General features: G+C 37.5%; 1 protein-coding gene across 6 annotated transcripts in view; it reads left to right on the top strand.

Moving 5' to 3' along the window:
- CDK14 (cyclin dependent kinase 14) overlaps positions 1–26,713 on the top strand; it is a 241,054-nt gene that overhangs the window by 81,115 nt on the left and 133,226 nt on the right. For 4 of the 6 annotated variants that reach the window (XM_082194166.1, XM_082194169.1, XM_082194168.1 and 1 more), the window contains 4 exons: positions 3,547–3,792; positions 10,751–10,845; positions 13,440–13,519; positions 22,206–22,300. In XM_082194166.1, the coding sequence (XP_082050292.1) occupies positions 3,547–3,792; positions 10,751–10,845; positions 13,440–13,519; positions 22,206–22,300 (516 nt within the window). Of the gene's footprint in view, positions 1–3,546; positions 3,793–5,863; positions 6,628–6,650; positions 7,288–10,750; positions 10,846–13,439; positions 13,520–22,205; positions 22,301–26,713 lie in introns of those variants that run through there. The other 2 variants (XM_082194171.1, XM_082194170.1) reach the window with 2 other exon arrangements.

The raw sequence follows: 26,713 nt of genomic DNA, 5'->3' as shown, positions 1-26,713 counted from the left end.
GTTATTAAATACAGTATTGGGCTAGTTGCCCAATCCATAGTTCTGCATGCAAACACAGTAGTGTTTGCAGAGCTGTATAAATGGTTGTTGCCATACATCTGTCTTGAGAGAGAACGGAAGAATGTGCCATCCTTGGGTAAAGCCAAACCATCAGAGAGTTGCAGCACCTGCTGTAGCTGTAGAGACCAGTACGAGAGAGACATGTTTTATTGCAGCTGAGGCAGATGAAGGGTGTCCAGATTCACTATTAAAGATACACCATGGTGTTTCTTCTCTCTGCCTCTGTTAAATGAATTCTTATACTCTTTCACTCTTCCTGATAGGGTATCATATGTGATTTCCATAAATGCAGCATCAAGACAAGCAGCCTGCCATTGTGAAGTGGAGATCTCTGTATTGAGACTCTCTTTGTACGGATCTTGACGGCAATGAATTTTGTACACCTACAGCAGACTTTTGTGTTTGCTTTCCTGTACTGAGGTCAGCGCTCTCTTGCCCAAGGGTTGTTGGCTATGGTTTGCCATTTATACAGCTAGGCATTTATTTATTTCAGTGGATATTCTTAAATTATTGAATAACTTCATTCAGTTGTTTCTGTAGAGGAAACCCTTGGAGTAGTGGTGAGACTTGGTTTAGACTTTGTCTTAGTACAAAACGTGTTTTTTTTAAATAAAATAATAGTTGCAATCAATATTGGATCATGGCTGCATTTTGCATGCAAGGAGATAACCTCTTGCCTAGCATATCTCATCTTAAACTATTGCTTTTGCTGAGCCAGATAAAATCGATGGCAGCAGGTATTTTACAAAGTTATTTTCAATGTAAGGGAAGATGAATTCTCTAGAGTAAATTACAATCAGGATTCAGTGCACGGCTAATCATGGCAACCTTCTGTGTACTGCCTTTATCTGTTTTAAAGTAGCTAACAATTAAGTTACATTTGCAACATAAACATTATAGCTCTCCATCTCATTTTGCATATATGCAAAAGGACTAACAGCATCTGTGAAGCTGGAGGATATCATGCACATAATGTGCATATATAATCTTGTCTTTGTTATCAAATATCAATATTTGATATTTGGGTCATAGTGGCAGGTTATAGTGAAAGCAAAAACCTTACCTGTGCAATATAATAATTGATTTAGGTAGCCAGAGATTTTTTGACTCTGCTCTTGCATCAACTATCACAACTGATGCAGAGTGATATGCGCCACGAAGTTGTAGCATTCAGATTTAATGATTAGATCTTCTAGCCATTCTGGTTGTAGAATTGTGTAAGGGCCTACCACATGCATCTTGGAGTTCATTGGACCATACATATTATTTAACTGTGTCTTTGAATTCAGTTTTTATACTAGAGGCATTGTCTGGAAAGAGGTCCTTTTAGTGCTACTTTCTATATCTCTTGCTTTTTTGCAGAATTGTATTTCAAAGTAAGCTAGTCTTATTGTTTAAACTATTTTGAATTTGAAATGTTTATTGGTATACAGATCCATTGGTTTCTTGTTACACTGCAAAGGAAGCCTTTTTGGTGAGATATAGTCTTACTATTTTGGGGAAGCATTTTATGCTTGTATTATGGATCTATAATAGTCTGCACTTCTAGGCTTCCTCCAGCGATGAGCACCACAGGTGATGGCAATACCATTTTCAAGGACTTGCTGGAACACGCTTAGGCTTTAGAAGGTAGCTAATTGCTCTGAATCCATAAGTTAATAAAATACTTAATTCACAAACAACTAATAGCTGTTGACGTGGTCGTTCCTTGGAATGTACTGGCTTTGGAGATCATCTCACAAATGTGAAGAACAACCTGGAGATTATTTTTGCAATTCCATTTTTAAAGTATTGCATTTAATGTACAAATAAAAATGCATACTTGTGTGCTTTGGAACTGGCTTCTCATCTTCCTTTTAGGAGCTCCTACCCAGATATACAAGGAGATTACATCAGTTCTCCTTTCTGATAATTGCAAATCTAAGAGTCTCCTCTACTTCTGTGGAGTACTATTTGGAAACTTTAGAGGTTTAGAACAACCACTCTGTGACTAGCATATTACATTTGAATAAAGTCTGCTGTCTGAGAACAATTGAAATAAATTGGATTTGAAGTAATAAAATCAGGATATGCACTTTGAGGAATAATGTGCTTTTAGAAAGTGTTTATACCACTAGACTTAAACATGAAGGCAACACTTTGAAGTGAATTATCCCAAGGCTAGATAGAGATTCTTTTGTGCTTCAACCACAAAAAATGGTGTTGGCCCACCATTTTGTCGATACTCACTTCCCAATGAAAATAATAATTTTGTGAATAAACTACATAGTTCATGGCCTTGGGATTGGATCATAAGACTTAAGGAGGTAGCAAAATTCATGCTGATTGCTGGAAAAGTAAAGACCTGAGAAATGTTGTGCGTTATTGAACTACTGAATGTTGCCTCCACTGGTTCAGGGATAGGGTATGGTTTTACCAATTGGATTTTCCAAGTCTTAAAGTAATTCAGCTATATACACATTGCTCTATGAAACAATTATGTAAGGCATGCTACAGTAAGATGACTTAAATTGACATAAGTCAATTTATTTAATTTGGCCTCATCTAATTTTAGAGAAATGGAAATCAATACTTTGCAGCAGATATCAGTGACTGGACAGTAAGACTTAGTGATCTGGCATTTATGCTGATAAAGTTTACATAAGGCTTTTATCAAGACTTCCAAATCTGTACTTTCCCCTTTAATTAGTATTATTAATATATTTATATTCTTCTGCTGTTTATTTTTATTTAAATACAACAGTGTAATTTGTGACTTTTCAGAATTAATAAGTATATTCAATGTTTCAGAATAAATGACACTTGAATACTTATTATTATTTAATTATAAAACACTAAGGAGTCAAAGTACGGTAAATGTTACATGGTGAAACATGATTAAAGGTGGGAAAGAGTGTTCAGGAAGGATTTGCAGGTAAGAGGGAGGATGCTTAATTTCTCCTATGCCCACGCATTCTTGCCAGCATACTTCTTCAGTTTGTACCTTAACTGGGTTCTCTTCTATTATTAGAGCGTAGCTGGAAATCTTTTAATAATTTACAGTGGTGCCTCGCAAGACGAAAATAATTCGTTCCGCGAGTCTTTTCGTCTTGCGAAGCACGGTCCGTCGCAACTGCGCCTCTTCAAGCGGCTTTAAGAAAAAAGCGCAAGACGTTTTCGTCTTGCGAAGCAAGCCCATAGGGAAATTCGTCTAGCGAAGCAACGCAAAACCGAAAAACCCTTTCGTCTAGCGAGTTTTTCGTCTTGCGAGGCATTCGTCTTGCGGGGCACCACTGTATATGGGAGAATTGGAGGGTTGGAGATGGTTAACCATGACCCACCTGCCTGCTGCTTTTTTTGTACCATATGCATCTCATGTCCTATGTTAGTGGTACAACTGGAGCTGGAAACACAGTCTACCCCCACCCTCTGGTAATGCTTTGTTTGGTCCTGAGCAATGGTAACTTATCAAGTTATTTAATACGTATTTTTCCTTTCCTTCCTTAGATATGTGTCACAAAGATGTCTACACGGAATTGCCAAGGAATGGATTCTGTGATCAAGCCCTTGGACACAATTCCAGAAGACAAAAAAGTCAGAGTTCAAAGGACACAGAGCACTTTTGATCCATTTGAAAAGCCAAATAATCAAGTGAAGAGGGTCCATTCAGAGAACAATGCCTGCATTAACTTCAAGACTTCATCCACTGGGAAAGAATCTCCTAAAATCAGACGACATTCCAGTCCTAGCTCTGTAAGTCCAGACATGCCATATTTATCTCAACTAAATTCTCCATCCAAGTTCCAAATGTTTTGGTGCTTTTAATAGCAACGTCACTTAAAGCGGTATGCTGAGATTGTGTGTATTTTTAAAAGAACCATATCGCTCTGCTTTCATTATGTGCAATTTTAGTCTTAGATAAACATGATCCAGATTGGTTCAGTATCATTATATTGTCTTCCATTGAATGAGCTGTGTTCTCAGAAGGTTGTTATCCTTGTTTTACCATCCTCTGAAACGGTTATGAATTCTGTCTAACATAAAAAGTAGATTGTTTGTTAATACTAGGAAACATCTAGTTTGGGGTGTTTCTTGTTAGTTTAGAAGATTAATAGAGATTTTTTTATTAATTACTGTATATACCACAGTTCAAATTTTGGAGTGTGGCGGGCTAGTTTATTTTAAAACTGTGTGCTACCTTTTCATCAGAAATATTTCAGAACAAAATTAAAATTAAAAACTTACTATTCTTATCAGAAGCTGGAAATTTTGTTTCGGGAACACTGGATTGGCAATGCTGAACCTTTGTCAAACAGTACATTATGACCAAGCAAACATTTCTCAAATCACAATAGTTTGTGAAATCATGAAGCAGACAAAGCTCTCAGAACATGTTATGCTTTCCCCATGTGGTGTATTATCTTTTTAAAGTAGTGATAAATGAAATGTCATCCTTGCTTATGACTGGTGTGCCAGCAGTTGTCCCTGAGGTGTCCTGCCAAATTATTGTGTATGAAAATGACATTTTATTTCCCACTATTGCATAAATCTCTAGTAATGTGACCTTTGAGGTAAAGAATACAAATTCCATAAAAATGAAAATGGTATCTATTTACTTACAGGTTACTAGTCAGTTAATAATAGAATATTTTCATTTTCTCAATGAAAGAAAAAAGTGTTTAAGGTTGACTAGTATCACTAGACACTTTTCAGAGAATTGTTTCTGAGCCACGTTGGATAAAGGTGCCTTCACTCTCTTGCCTAAATAGACTTTCTGTCTAGAAGAGACATCAGTTTACAAATGTCCTTAGTGTTTATTCCAGACATCACAGTATTACTGTGATATGCAAGATAGCTTGTATTTTGCACACAGTCAAAGCCAAACAGGTGATCCCATGTACTTAACTCTTCAGTTGACCAGCTGTAAAAAAAGGCTTCCATGAATAAAACACAAAAGGTTGAATTTGTCCTTTACTTTCAGATTTTCTTTTTATTGCTGTGAAATTAGTTCTCTTGAGGACACAAGATCTTCAGTATTGATACTGAAATTCTTCTACAGAGGCACTGTGAGCGTGTTTATTGCTCCATGGATAATTTTATATTGAGATTTAATATCCTGTGGACATGTCATATCCCTAGACACAATTTCAGAACTAGATATTTTAAGCATAACATTAGCATCCTGTTACTTTATGAAAAATGAATATGAATCTAAGAGCATGTGCAAATATAACCGGTAGAAGCATTTTTTTTCACAACAAAGCATTGTTTTTCCAAACTAGGAGAGGGTAAAACCCTTAAGTGGCAACTGCATCTACACAAAGTAAAACTGATGGAATTCTACTGACTTTTTGTACACCCAAAGTGATATTATAGTCTTATTTTTTAAATTCATGTTGAATTACTGAGGATGGATTTTAATTAGTTTGACTGACAATGCAGTACCAGGAAATTGTATTCTGAATTAATATGTGGGAAGGGAAGTTGGCAATGTCTCTGTAGGACTAGGCTCCCCACCCACTAGTCTTGTATGTAACCAAGAAATGATCTGTATGTTGCACTAGCTATAGAGATGCCAATCCAATCTACCCAAGTTCCAGTGCTCTTTTTTAGTGCTGTGACAAAAAATTCTCCTGCACTTTTTTGACCATTTGCCATCAGTTAATGAGGAAAAAAAATATTATTAATGGGAAGAGAAAGCTTCAGCGAAATTATCCAGAAGTTAACTGGGACTAAGGGAAACCTGTTTCTTCACAGGGAGTCCAACCCCAACTAGAACGGATACTCCCCAACTCCTGGACATGTCAGTTATTCACACAAAGAGTCTTTGACAGTTTTCAGATGTGGGGGGTTATTGTGTTGGTTTTACTAGTTGTAATACTTTAAGCATATCTAATTATGTGTGTGTGTGTGTGTCTGATTGGACAGACTAAAGTAAATATTTAGGCTTTAAAGGTGGGACTTTGCTGTAAGGGCCTCTGTTCAGGACCAGAAAACCCGTTAACAAGGCTCATATTTTTATTTGTAATTAAAAAGAAATAGTAGTTTGTAATTATTTTGTATTACTTGTTACAGCCTTATTAGCTGGAAAACTTTATGTATTTGTATTTAAAAGTTGTGTCTAACTTTGGACACTGACATTTATCTGAGAATTTTGCAGGCAAACTAGGTTTCTTTGACCACTGGGGAAACTGACTAATTTCTCATAAGGCTGTATGGAAAATACTTAAGATATAGACAAAAGATTAATTGAAGAGAAATTAATGGTGCCATTTTTGGAATCTCAGCAGGAATGCCCTCCCCTTGAACTTTGGAGGCTGCTGAAAGATATCCATGTCAGAAGGCGGAGGGATTCAACGTTATTTTCAGTCAGATTCTTTTGTCAAATAAATTTTTATTAGTTTTCCAATATTTTCAGTCAGATTCTTGCCTGTGATAGAGAACAGCCTCTGCATGCATGGCTCCTCCCTCTTTCAAATTTGGAACTGTTTTTAAAACATCTTACTGCTAAACAAACAAGCTTTTTCTACCTCCAACCCACTCATTTTATGATCTCCCTGGCTGTTAAGTTGTTTTCTGAAGTGAAAGGTAAAGAGATTGGGCACTTCTTTAAAAGGCTTATTATGTACTCTAATTTTAGAGTAGAAAATAAATAATAGTGTTAGTTGCAGAGATGCACAGGCACTTAAATGTTGCCTTTGTTGACAAAATAAATAGGAGCGGAGGCCCAGATCTTTACAATTGTCCTTCGTGAACTTTACCCAGTGAAGGAAGCCATTTAAAAACATTTATAAATGTTTTTAATGATACGTAAATAAAATTAAATGTGCATTTAAGCTGACACAAGGCACATGTGGGGTTTTTTTTGGGGGGGGGTTGGTATTCATTGTTTTTGTAGTATCGTACAAACTACAGTTTTAAAAGGCTTCTTGAGGTGGTGTTATTTTACCCTCTTAAGGTGTTCTAATCTGTTCTTTGAAAAGCTTAAAAATACCCCAGAGGCTGTTTCTGAGGTAAAGTGCATAGGTGTGGGAGTTTACACACAAGTGTTGTCTCCTTTTGTAATGGGAAACACCGCTCATGAGTTCTCAGGACATGAAGCCCCCCCTCAGCCCTTCTGTTTCAGAAGAGGTATGTGATTCAAGGGCAGGGGAATCATCCACCATCTTGAGTTCTGTAGCAGAGGGACCAGATGCCATTTTCAGCGAGGTGTCTGAACCCCCTGAGGGATGCAGTAAAGAAATCAGCGTAAGTCTAGAGTACATAAATAAGACCTAGCCCTTTGCTGGTCATTTGAAGTAACTGCTGTTCTTTCGTCCTTTAATTCAAATTACAACCACTCATTCAGAAGCCTTGCATATCCTACAAGCATGGCTTGAGATATTGGGGGGGGGGGGGGAGATAATATTTTTTGCACCCTCTTCAGCCACCTTTAAAAAAATGAGAGTTGATTAAATCTTCCCTGTGTCTCCTTCTGGGTTCTTCATAACAACATGCAGTGCTTTGTAGAAGGGCTACGCTTCTGTTGTCTAACCAAGTATATTAATTCCACAGGTCCTTAGGCTTGTTTTCCTATTTAGATATATGTACCTGTCTGAAAAAGTTGCATCAGGGAATATTTTTTTTTTTTTGCTGTATTGAATAATGTGCAGATCAAAACGGATTGCTTGATAAATAATATACAAATGGTCAAACATATACAAATGGTCATGGGAATTAAGTAGTTAATTAATCAGTTAACAATTTAAAAAGTTTGTTAAAAGTTAAAAACTTTTGACTAACTGGTTAACATTTTCAGCTGTCAACTTTTTGATGTATACTAGTGAAAAATTACAAGCAAAGTATTTGGTTGAAAATTAAAATCTGGCTTTCAAGAATTTTCCTTTCGTGGTCATTTTCTAGAGCTCTGGAACAACATTATTTTCAAACTCTAATACTTGTTTATAAGACAGGTAGTGATGTTTGTTTTTACGAGATACCATGAGATTCCTTAGTTCATCAAGCTGGTGTTTCAGGGCAGCCAATAGTAGAGAAAAAAGCAGAACAGGAGTGGGAGCCATTTCTGCTGCTAAATTGTTAGCTCCCATAAAATATTTGAGCAAATAAAGCAGACTTAATTTTCAAATGTATAAAACTCTGATTTATGTCAGTGGAATTTCGTGATAAAGATTATTTCAGAATTCTGGACATTTTAGAGTAGTGCTACATTTCCTGAGATTAGCAAAGCAAAATACAAACATAGTGGTATTTGTTGAAATAAATGTGTGTTTTCAGAAATGTTTGCTAAAATACCCCTTTGCATGCTATAAAAGTGCTCTTTTTAGAGTTGATCTGCCAGTGAAAATTGATCCTTTAAAAATGTACTGTGTCCTTCTGGTACAGGCAGCCTACTCCTCAAAAGCATCTCCTGCCCCTAGTGATTCTGTGCCTTAATGGAAAAGAAACCCACTCACTGCATTTGGAAAAAAATAATGCTGTTGGGCAAATTCAACATGCTTCATGCATTACTCATGAATCAGCTTAACTTTTAGCTAGTTGTTCTCTTTTTAGAACTTTCAGCTAGTTGAAAGTAGCAATTCTTAATTTACAGGTTACCTTAAATTAATCTAGGGAGTAACCATTGAGGAACCTTGTTATCTTTGGTTCATGTTTAAATCCTGGATTATGAGTACAGGATGAGATGATCATGCTGTAACAAACATTTCTGTTATTAAAACTAAAGGGCTAAATGTCATTAGCCACAAATGACATAGTGACTACCAGGCAACCCTGTGCCTGTTCACAGGGTTGCCACTGGCTCTCAAATCCAGCACTGAGACTCACAGTGTTCAGTAGCTAATTGGCATGTGGAACAGGACCTTCAAGAAAAATATTGAGTACTTTTTCAGTATTCTGTAGCAGTTGCTAACAATCACTGTATTTCTTAGAACGAGTAGAATATGAGTAATTTCAGTGATAGACAAATAATAAATATTTAGTTGAACAAGCCAGCGTGCTTAGCAATTGGCCAGAGTTATTTGTAAGCCAGAATACCTATTTCATATACAGTGCTAAGCCAGGATTATTTGAAATGTATCCCAGGACAGAAAATAATGTAAAATGTACAAAAATGTTATGTTTTTATCTCCTCGAAAGGACATGTAAAGTGAGAGGGATAGTAGGGAGACCCAAAGGCTAATTTTGGATGCATGGGGTGGTGTATTCATCTAGTCAATTAAGAGGAAAAGACAATCATATCAAAAGTCCAATGTTTCATGATGTTTTTGCTTGACAATCGGAAGTTGCTCTATTGGTTAAGATTATGTTTTACTTTAAAAGGGTGAGGCCAAGAGGGAGGAGAAGTATAGTTTGAAGATGAAAGCAAGCAGACTAGGAGTTCACCGGCAACCATTGCCGACGCACCCACAGAAACCTAGATTTGGCCCTGGTTTTTATGCCCACATCTTTCCAGCCTGGCAAGCAAAATGTATTATTGCAGTAGAAGAACACATTGCAGTCCTTCAAAAGCACTTCAGGAGAGTGCAGAGCAGGGCTGCTAAACCTTAGGAAGGAAATATGGCCTAGGGCAAAGTAGAGTGGCTTGGACCATAGGTTCCCTTCCCCAACTTGTCAAGAAACATTTGAAATAAATGTTTAGAAATCAATCCATGCTCAAAAACTTGGCTTTGATTCCCCGTCCCCTTAAATGTGTCAAAGCTTTTTGCAATGTTCTGGTTGCCTTGAGAACGAAGGACTTCATTGTTATATGCCAAGGACAATGATGTTGAATAAGTTCCATCTAAATATGAGCACTCCAGATGATCAATGCCGTTTTTAACAGTATCACTGGAGATATTGGAAAGTGTTAGTTCATACAGTATGAAATGGATTTGCTGCCTACTGAGCAAGTTTATAGCATTTACATATACATTGCTAAATGGCTTGTGACCCAACTATCCGATGGAGTGCTTGTCCCTGTACCAGCTAACCCAGACATAGAGGTCAGCGGAGTGGGCCCTAGTCAGTGATCTATCAACAGGGATGGGTTTCTGTAGTGGTGCCTGATTGTGGTATTCCCTTCCCCTGGTGGAGTGGTTGGTTTCTTATTTTGTTGGGCTTCTGGCGCCAGATAAAAACACATCTGTCATCAAGACCTTTGGAGGAGCTGATTAGACTACTCAGGGCTGGAGTACAGGGATTATTGTGTCTGCTGATGTGCTTCTGTTTGTTTCCCTTTTTTCACACTTTGGCTTTACTGTTTGAAATAGTTAGTTTATTTGTATTTTATAATTGTAAACTGGGAGACACCTAGATGAAGAGTGGTTTAGAAGTTCAATGAATAATAATAAAAATTACTTTGGTTATGCTGTCTAATGAATAAAGCATGCTCAATTGGACATCTTGGTACAGCTGTTCGTTAATCTCATCTTTACAGAAATTCTGCAACAAATCCAAATTTCATTCTTCTGTATGGGCTAAGTCTTTCTGACAACTCCACTGACATAGGAATACTGTTGAAATAGGCAGTGACCATCTGGAGTGCTGAGTGATATTTAAATGGATATCGTTAGACATTGCCCTTGGTACCTGACAATGTCAGGCATTAAATATCCAAAGTATAATCTCATTAGTTTTGGTAATAACAGTTGTTCTTCATAGGGTTGGCTCAACATAGTTAATGGTAGTGTGTGAGTGCTGAAAATTTTATCTCTCCGTTTCTTTTCTTACTTAGCCAACAAGTCCCAAGTTTGGAAAAGCAGACTCTTATGAAAAACTGGAAAAACTGGGAGAAGGCTCATATGCCACAGTATATAAAGGGAAAAGCAAGTAAGTACATTTTTATCATGTACATTTATGTACTTGTGATGCAGACCAGCTGCTTCATAAACAATTCCGCTATTTTTAAATAAAATATATTGTGAGGTAGGAGTAGAAGGTAACCGTTTTGAATTGTTTTTTAGATTGAATTTTAAATCTAATGTTTTTAGTATGTAGAGAGAATGAAGAAGAGTATTCAGTACAAGCCTCTTCCCATTTCCCATTATTGTTGTGCTAAGTGCAGGATATTACTAAGTGCAGTAATGCCAAAAGAGCAATATTGGCAGGCCTGTGACCTACAGTTATGTTTTGGAAGAAAATGCTTTTAGTTTTTTGAACCATTTATATAACACTTTCAGTGCCAGTTGTGTTGTAGCATTGGTTTCTGGCTGCAGCCCATTATTTTTCATAACTAAGAGGTTATACACAAAGTAAATTTTCAAGAGAAAAGCCAATTATTAGAAAAGTTTTATGTTAGCGCTATTTTATCATAGTGAGGTGGTAGGTGTGCATCTGCCTATGTATGTTATGTATATACCTATGTGGGCCCATTTCATGCAGCTCTTTGCCCACCCACCAAAAAAGAAGGAATGTGTCTGCACATGTCCAACTATCGGCACGTAGGGCATGCCTCAACCTTACTTGGTGTGTGTTCTCATCTGCTTGCTTGAAATCAGACCACATGCTAAATTGCAACATGCCTTTCCAAAGCCTTTCAGACCCATAAAACATAGAGGGAGGAAGCACAGCTCCAGCATGTTTTTTACATATGGCTTCTCTTCTCAGCCTGAAGTCAATAAAGAAACAGCATGGTTCTTTCCTTTTTAAATAAAAGGTTCCAAGTCAGCGTAAGCCTTTCCTCAGCTGAAGCTGGTGGAGCTGGAGAAGTGAAGGTCCTAGACAAGAATATATGGGGACAGAGACTGGTTGTGGGGGAACAGAGGAGGAAGGCCATGGAAGTTAAGGATGAAGAATATGTGTTTCATTTGACAGGAAGCCAGCGTTGGGGCCTTTGGGAAAAGCACTGTCTGGTCTGAATTAATAGGGTGATGAAAGCTTTTTGTATCAGAGTTCTGGATAGAAGTAAGAAGACAAGAACAGATATAAGAGGAAAATATTGTAGTAATCAGGGTGGGTGATGTAACATTTCAACTATACACATCTTTTGTCTTGATTATATTAATTAGTCCAAAAGATTATAAGAACTGTTATTCTTCTCAGGTTCTTTCCACTATAGTGGCTCTACAAACAATGGCTATTTAATAATCAAATGCTCAAGAGGTACAAATCAAGTAAACTAGTCTAGATGGTGCGTGCTTATTAAACTTCTGTCCCATCCTCCCGAAGGAGCCGAGGGTGGCAATCAAGGCAACAAAACAAAGAAATTGAAAATAAAGGAATCTAAAACATTTTTTTTTAAAATTAAGAACATCCAAAAACATGGAAAAAACTATTGGGAAATACTGATCAGATTACATTCCAAATAAATGTACAAGCAGATTTTAATAGGCTGTGTAGTTCATTTTCAGCATCTCAAATTATCCTGTATTGGCTGAAAGGAAATACTGTGATAGCCACATCTGCACGTTTCACAAGGCATGAGGGGATTTAAAATTGCATCAGTAGAAACAGCTGGAAAAGCAAAATCATACCAATATTGCTTTTAACTGAATCAGTTTGTTTTCAACCACCTGAAAACCTGATTGAATAACTATTCACCCCACATCCCTAAAGGTATTTTAAAAATCTTAACAAAATTATTAGGTCAGCTCTTAATTCATAATGATAGGTCATATAAATAATAACAAAGGTCAGTACTCAAGTTATCCATGATCAGTTGAATCTTGAAGCCTCTCTCAAATTACAGCAAAATTGTTCAATCCAAAAAGCTATGGGGAGGTGAATCATATAGCAGAGATACTCAGTGTTGTGAAGTAACCCAAAATTATTTAGAACTTATCAATCACAACTCACAGAAACATTGACAACTAGGGAGCAAGCATGTCAGCACATTTCACCAAAAAATAACAAAAACTGCTTATAAGGGCACCTGCAAATTTTGCTTCATAAATTTCTTTTTATGAGGACTAGAGATCTACAATTTAAAAAATGAAAGCTCAAAATGTGGGGCGAATGAAGGTCATCAGTTCATTACTCTAACTTTGTAAAGCATTTTATTTTAATGCTATAATTTGGTATACCTGAGATAAAGATTTGATAAGTTGAATATTTCAAAGCTGCTAGCATCTTGCTTTTATGGGTGGCAGAAGTTGGACCAGAGAAATAGGATGTTCTGTACAGTGGTGCCCCGCAAGACGAAATTAATTCGTTCCGCAATTTTTGCCGTCTAACGAATTTTTCTTCTTGCGAAGCACGGTTTAAACGGTTTAACAAAGTCGCAAGACGTTTTCGTCTTGCGAAGCAAGCCCATAGGGGAATTCGTCTTGCGAGGCAAATCGCGAATGAAAAAACCTTTCGTCTAGCGAGTTTTTTGTCTTGCGAGGCATTCGTCTTGCGGGGCACCACTGTATATAGAAAAACCTATTATTGAAATGTGCTAAACGTAATTTTGTTTGTGTAATGTTTTGTTTGCATTACTCCAGGGTAAATGGAAAGTTGGTGGCGCTAAAGGTGATTAGACTTCAAGAGGAGGAAGGCACTCCGTTTACAGCCATCAGGGAAGGTACACTTGTTTCTTTATTTACTGCTCTTGGTTTTCTCTTCCTCCTTTGTAATTGCAACATACATCTTTTCAGCTTTTTGTTGCTGGAGAACCTTGGGTTTCTCAAATTATATGGTTATGTTTCTTGTAGGAGGAGGATTGCTACTTAAAAACCAAAAGCACCCTGTTGTGTGGGAGTTGACATGAAATAAAACAAATCTGTGCTTCTTCATTGCTAGCTTATATAAAAACTGGTATCAGGTGTACATGACAGTATGTATGCATTTGCGGAGGTGCAGAAATGCCAGTGGGAGTTCACATTGTTGGTTAAGAGAACTGCTTGCTGTGAAGTAGCACCCTAACTGATAATAAATTTAACTTGGCTGCAGTCCATTAATAATAGCTCATATGTTAAGTCACACAAAAGTATTGGAAAATATATAGAAGTGCAAGTTTCAAGAAGCAACCTCTGAAGTAGTGTGTATTGCTAGTTAGAAGATTAAAATGCGTGTTTAGACGGTTTTACCATACATGTTCAGGACGTGTCTCTAACCATGTCTATAAGATACATCCCTGTGCTTGGGAAGTAAGTCCTTCTAGAAGAGGAACGCTTGAGGGAATTTAGCTCAAATGTTGCTTTAGGATGTAGGGGTGGGGAACCTTTTTGGTGCCTTTTTGGAGCGCTTTGAAGTCCTGACTTTGAGACTGAAAGTACCATGTGTGCCTGAATCAGCTGTTTATCAGCTGTGTAGAGCGTTTATCAGCTGTGTAGAGCTGAAGCCTACTTTCTACATGCAGTGGATGCATGAGGGTTGTGCACCCAATCCGGCAGGCTTTGGTTCTGCTGCTGAACATTTTGGCACAATAAGCAAATATTGTACTTTAAAAATAGATTTATTTTCTGAATCAGCAACATTCCTTCTAGGGCTCAATTTTCAGTCTGATTTGCATAGTCAGTTTGATAGCTTAATAGAAGTAGTAGTCATTTTTTGAATAGTAGGGTGCTCCACTAGTAAGATTATGTCTGTAAATTAAGATACATTAAAAAGGATTTACTGCTTGGTGGCTTCCAGGACAGACATAATGTTCAGGATGTCAACATTGATTTAGTATTCTTTTTTGACCCAAAGATTAACCCAAATATTTTTTTTCAACTCAATTTCAGCTGAACGCTATCTTAATTCTGACCAGCATTTTTTTCTGGTGGAATTCTAATTTGCACCCTTTTAAAAACAACAACAACATACATACTTGTGAATAGTCTTGTATAGGATGGGCTGTAAATTGCTTTGAGTTCATGTGGACATACTCCCAAGTAAGTGCATATAAAATATATCCACTTATAAAAATGTATATAAAAATGTAGCCTTAAATGGCTTCAGTAGATATATTTTGTTTTACAACCCTAGAAGCTCAGCCTCTTTAGGGCTTTTGTATACTAAAAGCTAAGTATCAGTATTTGTTTCCCACACTTGTTTTACAAGCTTTCTCTCCAAAGTTCAGAGAGCAAAAAGTTGCTGCAGGCTAAATAGCTATAGTTCAAGAAACTTTTCATGTTGTCTGACAAAAAAACCCAACAGCACTTGTAAGCTGAAGCTTTGAGTGGAGAATAAGAAAAACGTAATGAAAACTTGCCGACTCAGAATTTCAGTGCCATCATTAGCATGATGATACAAATCTCATGGAAGAGTAGGGATACTAAAATTATCTTTTTCTTTTTCATCAAAATTTTAATCATCTTCCTCATACTTTCAGGATTCTTTCCCCAACCTATTTGCCATAACCTCTTCAGAGACAAAATGCAGAATGAAAAAATGCAGTACATGACAATTATCTATGTTCTTGTAAAAATGCTTCTTTCTCAGCCTTAGATAATTCAAAACTTAATTCCACATTGTATAAACTCTGGGTAGAAAACACACCAAGCATAACCTGCAAAGTTCCAAAATATTCCTTCTAAGAACATAAATAGTTAATCACCTCTCAAAGAGGATCATACATATTAACATGCTAAAAATCTAAACACATTTCCTGGGATACTATAACAGTGTTCAATAGATATATTCTGTCACCAATGCGACACAAATGTCAGTCACAATGAGGATAAATTATGGGGATGCAGATGAAAATAGTTTGTTGAAATTGTATCTGTTACTTAATAGCAATTATTTGTTTCAAAAGGCAGTCACAGCTTAAAATAAGACGGAGTTGCATAAAATTAAATATAACTTAGCTATTTTCAGTTTCTCTTTGCTCAAACATAAAACTGGTGGGTGTTGCTTTTGCATGGCTTCATAGTTAGGCTTGGAATTACTGCCTTTTTTGCTTTTTCCATTAAAATTTTGCACCACTATATAACTAGATCCAAACATCTATAGTTTTAACCTTTTTATTCAGATGTTTTGTTCATCCCCATGATTGGTGCAATTTATTCTAGATGAACACATCATCATCATCATCATCATCATTATTATTAAAAACACATTAAAATGTAGTCACCTTGAGGTGGGCAGTGGTTAAGAAAGTTCAAACAGTGATCTGGATGAGGGCTTTACCTCAGTAAGGCAGTTAGAACCAGTTGCCACCTCACTAAGTGTCCAGGGTTCCTATGGTAGCCAAGGAGCTAACTAGCCAATCCACGTAGGTGACCAGATCAGAGGTGGAGGGTGTCAGAAGATTGGACTAGAGTCCCATCTCCAAGGACTTGTCATTGCAAGTGTAAACAGACCCAGCCCCTGCTGTAGGAGCACTTGCTTGCAAGCTCAATCAGAAAGCGCACATCATATGTCTTTGCTTAAGCCAATCCATGTATCCTAGATTCTGCCTTTTGAACATGTCACATGTGTTCTGAGCTGATGCAGAGATTGCATGGTGAATTAGTAAAAAAAACAAAACTTCCAGGATTTCTTGAAAGGAGATTCTGAGTCTTTTGTCCAAGAATGTGAGCCAGGACATCTGCTAAGAGTCTTACCCATAGTGTGAGAACGTTGTTGTTTAGTATTTTAAAAAATCACAAATATTGCCTAGAAAAAAATGGTTGCTTTCTGGTTCGTTTTTCAAACTTCAGATTTTGTCTTCCATGTATTCTCCAAGTTTGTTATCTTTAGTGTCCTCTTTTCTTAGGCTTGTATTTTATTTATCAAAGCCTTTGGCAGAACTTAACATTAGTTATCTTTTTCTTCATGGATTTTGAGTTGTGTAGTTGCTTTATTCTGTTGAACTCTTGTATTACAGAATTTTGTGAGCTGCCTTACAGGCCTTGGTTAAGCAGAAAGGCAGGACGGAATTTTTAATGCCTCAACTAGCCTCATTTCTGATCTTGGAGTCTAGGTGGGAGGAAATGGGAATTGGTCATAGCGCTTTGGGAAATGGAACAGTCTAGTCTCCCTCACCTAGACCCACTGTTGCTCTGAAACACACCTCTTGAGCTTCATATGTAATTGGAAATGAACAGAGTTAAACAAATAGGCGAAGTCACATGTAGTATGACACCCCTCCCCATATACCTTGGTTCTCGAATAAAATCTGTTCTGGAAGTCCATTCCAAAAATGTTTGAAAACCAAGGCACGACTTCCGATTGGCTGCAGGAGCTTCCTGCACTCAATTGGGATACACGTAAGCTGTGTTGGATGTTTGGCTTCCAAAAAATGTTCACAAACCGGAACACTTCTGGGTTTGCGGTGTTCGGGAACCAAAATGTTCGAGTCACTGGGTGTTTGAGAACCAAGGTACGACTGTGTGTACACACACACACACACACACACACACACACACTGCTTCCTGCCAGCTTTTGAAAGGTGTCTGTCCCCCTTTTAAGGGTTAAACATACCTATTTTACTCTTTCATCTTGCACCAATTAAGGTAGTGTAACTAAAGCTGAAGCATACAAAGTGCATTGCACTTTGACCCCAATTGAATAAATACAAATCCATCTTTTCACAACTTTCACCCTACCCCTTGATGCATGACAGGCTTCTTCCCCCTCCCCCACTCAAAGTGCTTATTTTCAAGGGTTTTAAGGCATTTAAAGGTATTCTCAAATCTTTATTCAGTTATATAAGGCAGTGATTTAGAATGTTTTGAAGCGGGATTTGCCTAGATTTACTCAGATGTTTGGAATTGATGTAAACTAACTCCACCTACTGAGTCCTGCTTTCCCCTTCCACAACAATATTACGTCTATCAATCAATATTTCATTGATCAATTATTAAGCAATAAATAACAAATATATATATTATCTTTATTGATAATTAGAAATAATTTTTGAACAGAATTAACTATTACATAGAGCCTGATTCTTAAAGGGGGCAACACATTAATGGTGTTTATTATTCGCTTATATAGAGCATTTTTATCCCACTCTTCAACAAAAGGGCTCACAAGAATGATGTATATATAATCATTTACAACAAGACAGCCTCTGTCCACAGACTCACAATCTAAGTCATGACACAAAAGGGAAAATAGGATGGGAAGGAAGAGGACAATAGAAAACTTAGTTGCCAGTTTTTGAAGGAAAATACTGTACTTCTTATAATAACCAGTGTGGTTATTAGAGAGAGCCAGTGTGGTGTAGTGGTTAAGAGCGGTAGTCTCGTAATCTGGGGAACCGGGTTCGCGTCTCCGCTCCTCCACATGCAGCTGCTGGGTGACCTTGGGCCAGTCACACTTCTCTGAAGTCTCTCAGCCCCACTCACCTCACAGAGTGTTTGTTGTGGGGGAGGAAGGGAAAGGAGAATGTTGGCCGCTTTGAGACTCCTGAAGGGGAGTGAAAGGCGGGATATCAAATCCAAACTCTTCTTCTTCTTCTTCTAACCATCTGGAATGGAAAATATTCAGGAACTGGAGGAGCTCTAAGGAGTTGGTCTTTCAGTAGAACTGATGGAATGGTCCTGTTCCCATATATCCCATAACTGCAGCCTAATTGAATGGCAGCCCCCCTCAAATAACAATATGGTTTATGATAATAATGTTATAGTACTGAAAGGGATGCAAAACAAACATTGCTCAGGAATTGCCTTTGGCTTGCTTTTGGCATATTCAACGCTTTTGCGCTCTACACTTCACATGTTATTTGGCATTCAATGTTGCTAAAGTGTAGGTAACCTCCAGAATATAGACTTAGCTATAATAGCATAATCCTTATTGAGCGATAACGATTCCTTCAGAAGCACAGAGAAAATTGGTATTCAGCGTAGTTTTACTCAGAGTAGTTTTACTCAATTGAAATTAAGAAGAATAAATTAGTTCCATTAATTTTAGTGGGTCTGCTTGGTTGAATACCACCCAATATGTTAGTGTAATACTGTCTTTGGAATGATTGCATGAACCTGGGTAATCCAAACTTGATGCAAGACTAATTTGTTTCCTCTAACCAAGCTCCTAATTCTTGTTACAGTTCTGTGTGTAATGTGCTGTGACCTTACTGTCAAACTGCATTCATTAAGATGAAGAAGATAAGCTTTTGAAGTTGTATGAGCTTTGATTTGATGATAAGATGTGCAGTGGGAAATGCTTTTCTCTAAAAGGACAGCTGGGGTAGAGGGGAAAATTTGGATTTTTGCCAGACTGTCTTTCCATAGTTTCATTACTTTTGCAAGTGAATATTGACTTGGCTATTATTGACAATTGTAACTGCAACATGTGTTTGGGGGGGGGGAGCAAGGGAGAACATGTGAACCTCCCACTTAGAGTGATGTTTAGTATGGAAAAATTGACTTCTTGCCTTTTACTGTAACTTCTTTATTCCTGTTTCCTCTAGCTATCCTAACATCTAATAGCTGAAATTGTACAATATTGAAATAAACAACGACTTATCGTACTATAGAAACATGCATCTAGATTCTAGACAAACAATAAGGGCATTCATCCCAATGTTAGTTTCTTGCATCATATGCTAGAATGCTTGCTCAAAACTCTTTGGGAATTGAATTAAAATGAAGCCATCTGTTTATCTTTACATTTGCTGCAAGAACAAAAACGCCATGTCAGATTAGCATTACATAACAAGTTTGCTAATGGGGTGTACGTGTGTGTGCTGTTTTTAAACTTTGTTAAAAATAATTTATCCAGTAATATTGTATTTTACATAGCGTAGCTGTGCCTATTAATTTGGTTTCTGTACTGCTTGTGCTTTCCAGTTTATTTCACTCTTGTTTTTTATGTGATGGAAAATATCTACTTCTTCTACCTGTCAGCTGCAGCAGCTACCTCTGACCGAAAACTCTTGCTAAATCAGCTCATTTATAGCTTCAAAACCTAATAGGTTTGTCTCTTGAATGATTTGTGTTGAAGCTTTTCACTTGGTTTCTGAACCAGAATACCATTGGCTTGTTGCTGTTTTTGATGTAGTGAAGTTAAGAAGTAGAGCAGTGGGTCGTCAGCATATTCCTGACAACCTACTCCAAAACCCCACTCAGGAGCTTCATTTAGATATTAAACAGCATAGAGGATTAAATCAAACCCTGAGGAACACAGCATTGAAGTCTCCATGGGGCTGAAGTGCACACCCCAAGCATCACCCTCCGGAAACGATAATCCAAGTAGAACCAGAAACACTGCAAAGTAGTTCCAGCCACCCCCAACTCAGACAATCACTCCAGAAGGGTGAAGTGGAAGTACTGGTAACCATAGGAGAAAGTGATCCTGTTCTCTTGGGGTCGCTATACAAGAGGTAAGGGGAAGCTGAGTGTAGTCAGACATGCGCTCTAGACTTTAAGAAGGTTGATTTTAAAAAGCTTAAGGAGCTACTGGGTGAGATTCCATGGTTAGAAATACTCAAAGAAAAAGGAGTCCGAGTTGGATGGGAATTTCTTAAAGGTGAAAAAATATTTAAGGCACAAATGCAGACAATTCCAACAAGAAAGACCTCTAGTATGAGAGTTCCCTTAGCTTAAGAATTGATATGCCCCTGATTGAAATGTCCTGTCCATGATGGACTCAACTAGGTAGCCCTTGGCAAGCCTCTGTCTCATAGGTTCACCCCATTCCCAACTGCAATGTGGATATAATAATACTGACTTGCTTGACTATATGGAATACAGATTACACAACAATATACTTAAAATAATTTGAAGCACTATATAAATCTTTCATTTGCATTTTTATTGATGTTGGATTCTTTTTATAGTTGTCATCTTTTGTGTGTGGCTAGCACTGAGTTTATATGGTGGAGGGCTTCCAGTAACTAATATAGATACCTAAAGTGATGAGGACAGATAATAAAAGATCAGGGGAAAGAAAGCCAGTAGACAGGCATCAGAGTGTGGTGTGCTCAGTATGTTTAAGTTTTAATGACCTGTTTGAGGTTTTAGAGAGAAAATAACGATCACCAAGAAGAGGTAAGGGCCTGAGGTGATACTTTAACAGCGAAGAATAGAAAACTCATAAATAGGAAAGCATGCAGTTATGTTAAGCCTGTTGCCTGCTTTCTATTGAACATTTACTGGATTGATTTTATTGTACATCATTAGACATACAGTTTGAAGTGGGGTGTGCGTGTGTGTGTGCATGTATGTACCGTATTTTTTGCACCATAACACTCACTTTTTTCCTCCTAGAAAGTAAGGGAAAATGTCTGTGCGTGTTATGGAGGAAATGCCTACGGGTGGCATGCCTACGGATTTTCCTCCCCTAAAAACTACGTGCGTGTTATGGTCGGGTGCGTGTTATAGAGCGAAAAATACGGTAATCCATCCCTCAGTGTGAGACCTCCTGGAAATAATATATAGGAACATAGGAAGCTGCCTTAGACCATTGGCCCAGCTAGCTCAGTATCTGCTGCACTGACTGGCATCTGAAAGCAGCAAAAGCATTTCCCCCCTTCCCCTTCCCCTTTATATAGCTGTTGTTTCTATCTTGTAATGTAAACATCGCTCTAGAAATTTTGACTTAAAGGATGGCCCTATCTTGAGCTAGGGGACAAAGTATATAAAAGAACAAAAACCAGAAAAGTATTACTTGGATATGACTGTACAGTTGCACATTATTGTCTTTGGATATACATTTATATTATAAGGGATGTTGTTCGTTTTCTGATGTATGTGTGAGTTGACAAGTTACCACTGGCATTTTGGCTTCTGTAGTGACACATGGCTTGTCATGTCACATTGGTTAAATATACCATATCTTAGGAATATTAAATGTGCACATTAAATATGCATTACAGTGTGAGCATTAAATATAGATTACAGAGAAAAATAAAATATGTGCAAAATCTTTTACAGGTTTAATAGAAAAAGGTTTTTCTGTTACTTTTCTGTAGACTTAATATAATTTTTATATGAAGTGACTGATTTGGATAATCCAGTGTTAAAACACTGAATAAAGTACTTGCATTCTTAAGGGTTAATGTAGCAAACTGAATCAACTGATGGTATGCAGGGCAGATAATATTACATTAACATGTTAAACTTGTTCTAATAATACACGTTAATTTATTTGAAAAATTTATTCACACAGGAGAAAAAAGCTAGAAAGAACAACATTTCCCCTTTTTATACTTTACTCATGGGGTAGGGGGGAAGGTGAAATGCAGTGAACTCTATAATTCTGTGTGGGTTCAGGTGAAATAAGTATAGGTTGTATGTGGAGACAGATTATGCGTCATTCAGAGCACCTACAAAATATTACTAGTATTGAAATCATTTTCGGGTGACTTTATTGGTTAACTATATTTTCCTTTAATTGTGCCTTTTTTCTTTCAGCTTCTCTTTTGAAGGGCCTAAAACATTCTAATATTGTGCTGCTTCATGATATTATTCACACAAAGGAGACATTGACACTGGTATTTGAGTTTGTGGTAAGTTAACATTTTTATGTACTGTGATCTAAACCAGGGCCTCAAAAAGCAAAATGGGTGCGATTTAGTTAAAAAAATACTCAGATTATTTAAATAATAGTCCCTTGCTGCCCATTGAGAGAGACTAGAATGTAATCTAGTGCGTTGAGTCTGAAAACCTGTGAGCCTGTCTAAATCTTGCTCCCAGTCCATCATTAAGTTTGGTCAGCTAGGATGTGGACCAGACCTTTTTAAGATCTAATTTTCAGTTCAATTGGATAAAACAGACAGAAATTATAAAATGGACAAAAATTCAAAGATGGAAAACAAAACTATAAAATAGGCGCATAAAATGAGTAGTTGCATATGACTTAAAATAACAAAGTTCAGACTTACTAACTTTATCAGATCATCAAGTATAGTTCCAGATTTGCCAGGCTTGTCTTGAAAATGATACTAGCTATTGCTTTTGATTGTCTGCAAACATTGCATACATGAATATCGCTTCAGTGTATGTTATGAATTGTGTTAGGGCCCATGAGAAGCGAAAAGACAGGATGTAAATATTTTAAGTAAACTGTTACAGAAGTATTGCCAGTAGCAGACATTATTGTAATGTTATGCATTCTTCAGTAATTTTTGATAAGTGTTAGCTTGCCAAATGATTATAGACCATTTTTATTTGAGCTTATCGGGCTCATGGCTATTGTAAGACTTAAAAGGGGGTGGGAGGGAAGCAATATACAGGATTAAATTCTCCCCAAGTGACTTTTGTTTCACCTGGCAGTTTGTATTTTAATAAGCAGTGTCAGAAAAAGTCTGAGGAATGTAATTTATACTTCATAGCATATACTCTCTAACTTTCATTTCAGCTATTAATTAAAACTTCAATTTGCACAATGTAATGATCTAATTTTGTGTGGAAAATTGCTGTGTGAAGTCTTGGATCTGAACTCCTAATTAATCATTCTGCGTTTTCCTAAGACAAACATATGGTATTTGTGTAGAACCACTTCAGCATTTAACTGGTGTATTGTAGAATGTACAGTCACAATTAACCCCAAATTTCTACAAATTGAGTTCAGGATATTATAAGAAGCAAATGAATCTCAAATAGGGTTGGTTTTTAGATAGTATGTTATGAAAAGTCCATTTACCTTGCCTATTTACATATAAATGATACATTTTAATACTACGGTTATTTCTCTGTAAAACAACTGGTGCAGAACAGTTGCAAGAATGACACTGGAGACATTGACATAGCTAAATGCTTTTGTCTAATGTATAAATAAATGGGAATTTTACTGTTATTTAATTTCAAACTGAGTAACCAATGACAAGTCATAGCTTTTAATCTTATGTAACAGTAAACACATTTTGCATAAGTTTTAAATGAATAAAATGTCTTTCCTTATGTCACTGTATTTTGGACAGCCAAAAAGTAATAATAATTGCAGAATTATCCATTGGTGCAATGCAAATGCCTCTTGCTGGCTTCCATCCTTTGCTCATGTTTTGCTGTTAGAAGAAGAAGAGAGTTTGGATTTGATATCCCGCTTTATCACTACCCGAAGGAGTCTCAAAGCGGCTAACATTCTCCTTTCCCTTCCTCCCCCACAACAAACACTCTGTGAGGTGAGTGGGGCTGAGAGACTTCAGAGAAGTGTGACTGGCCCAAGGTCACCCAGCAGCTGCATGTGGAGGAGCGAGGATGCGAACCCAGTTCCCCAGATTACGAGTCTATTGCTCTTAACCACTACACCACACTGGCTGAGCATTCATTTTCTCTAGAAAAGTACATACACTGGAAGCCCTGGGTAGGCAGAAGGATGAAGAGGCAACATTTCTCTGAGACAGGAGCATTCAAAAAAGCATTTCCTGTAGCAAAGACATGTTCATGGCTGCAACATCCCTTTGCATATGGCCTTTCTGCCTCAAATCAAAGGGAGACAAGTTGAGCTATACCAGGGAAAATTGATGCCTCTTTTTCTCCCTTACTGATTTATCTTCCCTGATTTTTGGCCTCCCTAAACTATCCTTTAGCTGGAAAACTGTAGTGACAAATAAAAAACTAATGTAAAATTTCCCTACAAGCTGATATAACTTACGCGAGGAAACAAAAAACCTTAAATATATCTCCCCATCCTCTGTAAAACTCTTTTGAGTTATAGTACTTAAAATGTTTTCGCCAGGATCCTGAACAAAGAGGATCTACTTAAATCTCACTGAAGACAATGGGCTAGTTTGCATGTTGGCATTATGAGTTACTTTTGGGTTTAAATGTTACCCATCCCCCATTCTCTTGTGCTGTCACTGACTTCTGATTTTATGACAAATCACAGTTTGCTGTTGGACCTGGACAAGACAAATTATAGTTTTTGTAAACTAGCCTTGTAAGAAAGGCCACAAATACTAGAAAAACAATAAAAAGGATGGAGTAGAAATAAAGGAAATTATTTATTGTACAAAGCATTTTGGACCACTCTGGTCCTTTATCAGGGAAAGCTACAATTTAAAAATATATATAATTACAAAACTGAATATGATATAAACGCTTCATAAAACAATATGTTAACACCATGAAGCATTCCAAAAGCAAGTTTAGAAAAAATACACCTGTCAAATAAAAGTATGAATGTTTAAACATTTTTAAGTTCTCATGGATTAATATTTTGAAAATGTAATAAATACTTGTATATACAAGTTACGAAGGTTGTTTACTTAGTTAGATATATAGAAGTTCAGTATTTTGTGGTACCATCTCTTCTTTCATTGTACTATACCAACAACTGAAACCATATTTATCTTTCAACCTATCCTGTTTTCAAACAGCTGTGTCTTAAGATTAAGTCTTAGAAGACACACAAAAACAGTGTGTTGCTTTGAATCATTTGGAGAGGCAGTCCTTAGATAATTTGGCAAAGTATACAGTTGCTACTAAACAGACAAAGTTGGGGCCATTGTGCTGGCATTTTGGATTATGAAAAAGCAGCGATAAGGATACAAATATTACAGTTCACAATATACAATGAGAAATTAGATTTCTGTTGGAAGAAGGTTTTGCTTTAGGTTATTTAATTCAGAGAGAACACGATTCTCTGTAGAACAAGGACCCCCTACACTGTACCGTTCTATATACTTCTTAATACCTGCTGCACAGGAGATCTGTAGTTTCAGGATGTAATTCAATTTTAGAACCACTTTCTAAGAATGGAAGATTCTTTTTGGCTCCTTTTGTGGTCCAGTTGAAATCCTATATTAGAGATTTCATGGATTTAATAATAAACTTGGAAAATTTGAAATAATCAGCTCAAATTATCTGTTAGTGACTGGATGTTACTCCACTGTAACATGAGGATGATTTTATTGTTTTTATGTGACTCACCTGACTGGGTTGCCACAGCCACTATGGGCAGCTTCCAACAAATTATAAAACCACAGTAAAACATCAAATATTAAAAACTTCCCTATATAGGGCTGTCTTCAGATGTCTTCTAAAAGTCAGATAGTTGTTTATTTCCTTGACATCTGATGGAAGTACGGTCCACAGGGCGGGCGTGACTAATGAGAATGATCTCAGAGCTGGATTTCAGTGTCTGGACTGAACATTTAGGGTAGAAACGTTCCTTCAGATACACAGTTTTACCAAAAGAGAAAGCAATGTAGAGCAAGTTTTAGATTTGCAAGAAAATAAATTTACTACCCCATTATATTGTAGCCCTTACAGAATTAGTTCTCTCTAGAAATTACTTGCCTTCCATCAGAAATATTACTGGCAGGAGTCAGGCACATACCCAGTTTGAAAGGTTGACCCAGGGGTGTGTGGGTGTGTGTGGGTGGGTGTGTGTGCGGGCAAAAATCACACCTCTCCATTCTGAGTGGCTATTAGCCCGTCTGCACATGCCCCAGACCACTCCTCCACACAGTGGAGATTGAGGCACGCCGGCTCCTCTGGGTTCCTCAGCAGACGAATCCAGTTGCTGGCATGGGCCATGACAGAAGCCTGCAGGGGCCCCTCCCCAGTCTGCCAGCGGCACTATTAGAAGTGTGAGTTCTCCACCCACCAGTTGGGCTCAGAGGGAAGAAAGACTGAGAGAGTGGGTAAAAGTTGCAAGAGGAGGAAAAAGGAAGGAAGGGGAGGAAGGAGGCAGAAGGGAAAGCAGTGAGTGGAGGGAGGGAAGAAGGCAGGCAGGCAGACAGACGGATTGACAGAGGAGAAAGAGAATGAGGGCTTCCAGTGGCCATGGTGGAAGTCACTGGCAGAGTGTGAAAGGCAACAAAAAGCAAGTTTCTGGTCTCTCCTGGCTTTGGAGGTGCTGATACATCTCCTTGCCAAGGGTGCAAGGAAACCTAGGTACACCTCTGCAGGGATTAGGCCTAGGGCTGTCCATTGCAGCAGAACTGGCTAATATGTAAGTGGGACAATTGAGAAAA

Source organism: Podarcis vaucheri (assembly GCF_965113315.1).
Source record: "Podarcis vaucheri genome assembly, chromosome: 12".
Lineage (NCBI taxonomy): Eukaryota > Metazoa > Chordata > Lepidosauria > Squamata > Lacertidae > Podarcis > Podarcis vaucheri.
This window is presented reverse-complemented; position numbering and strand designations above follow the sequence as displayed.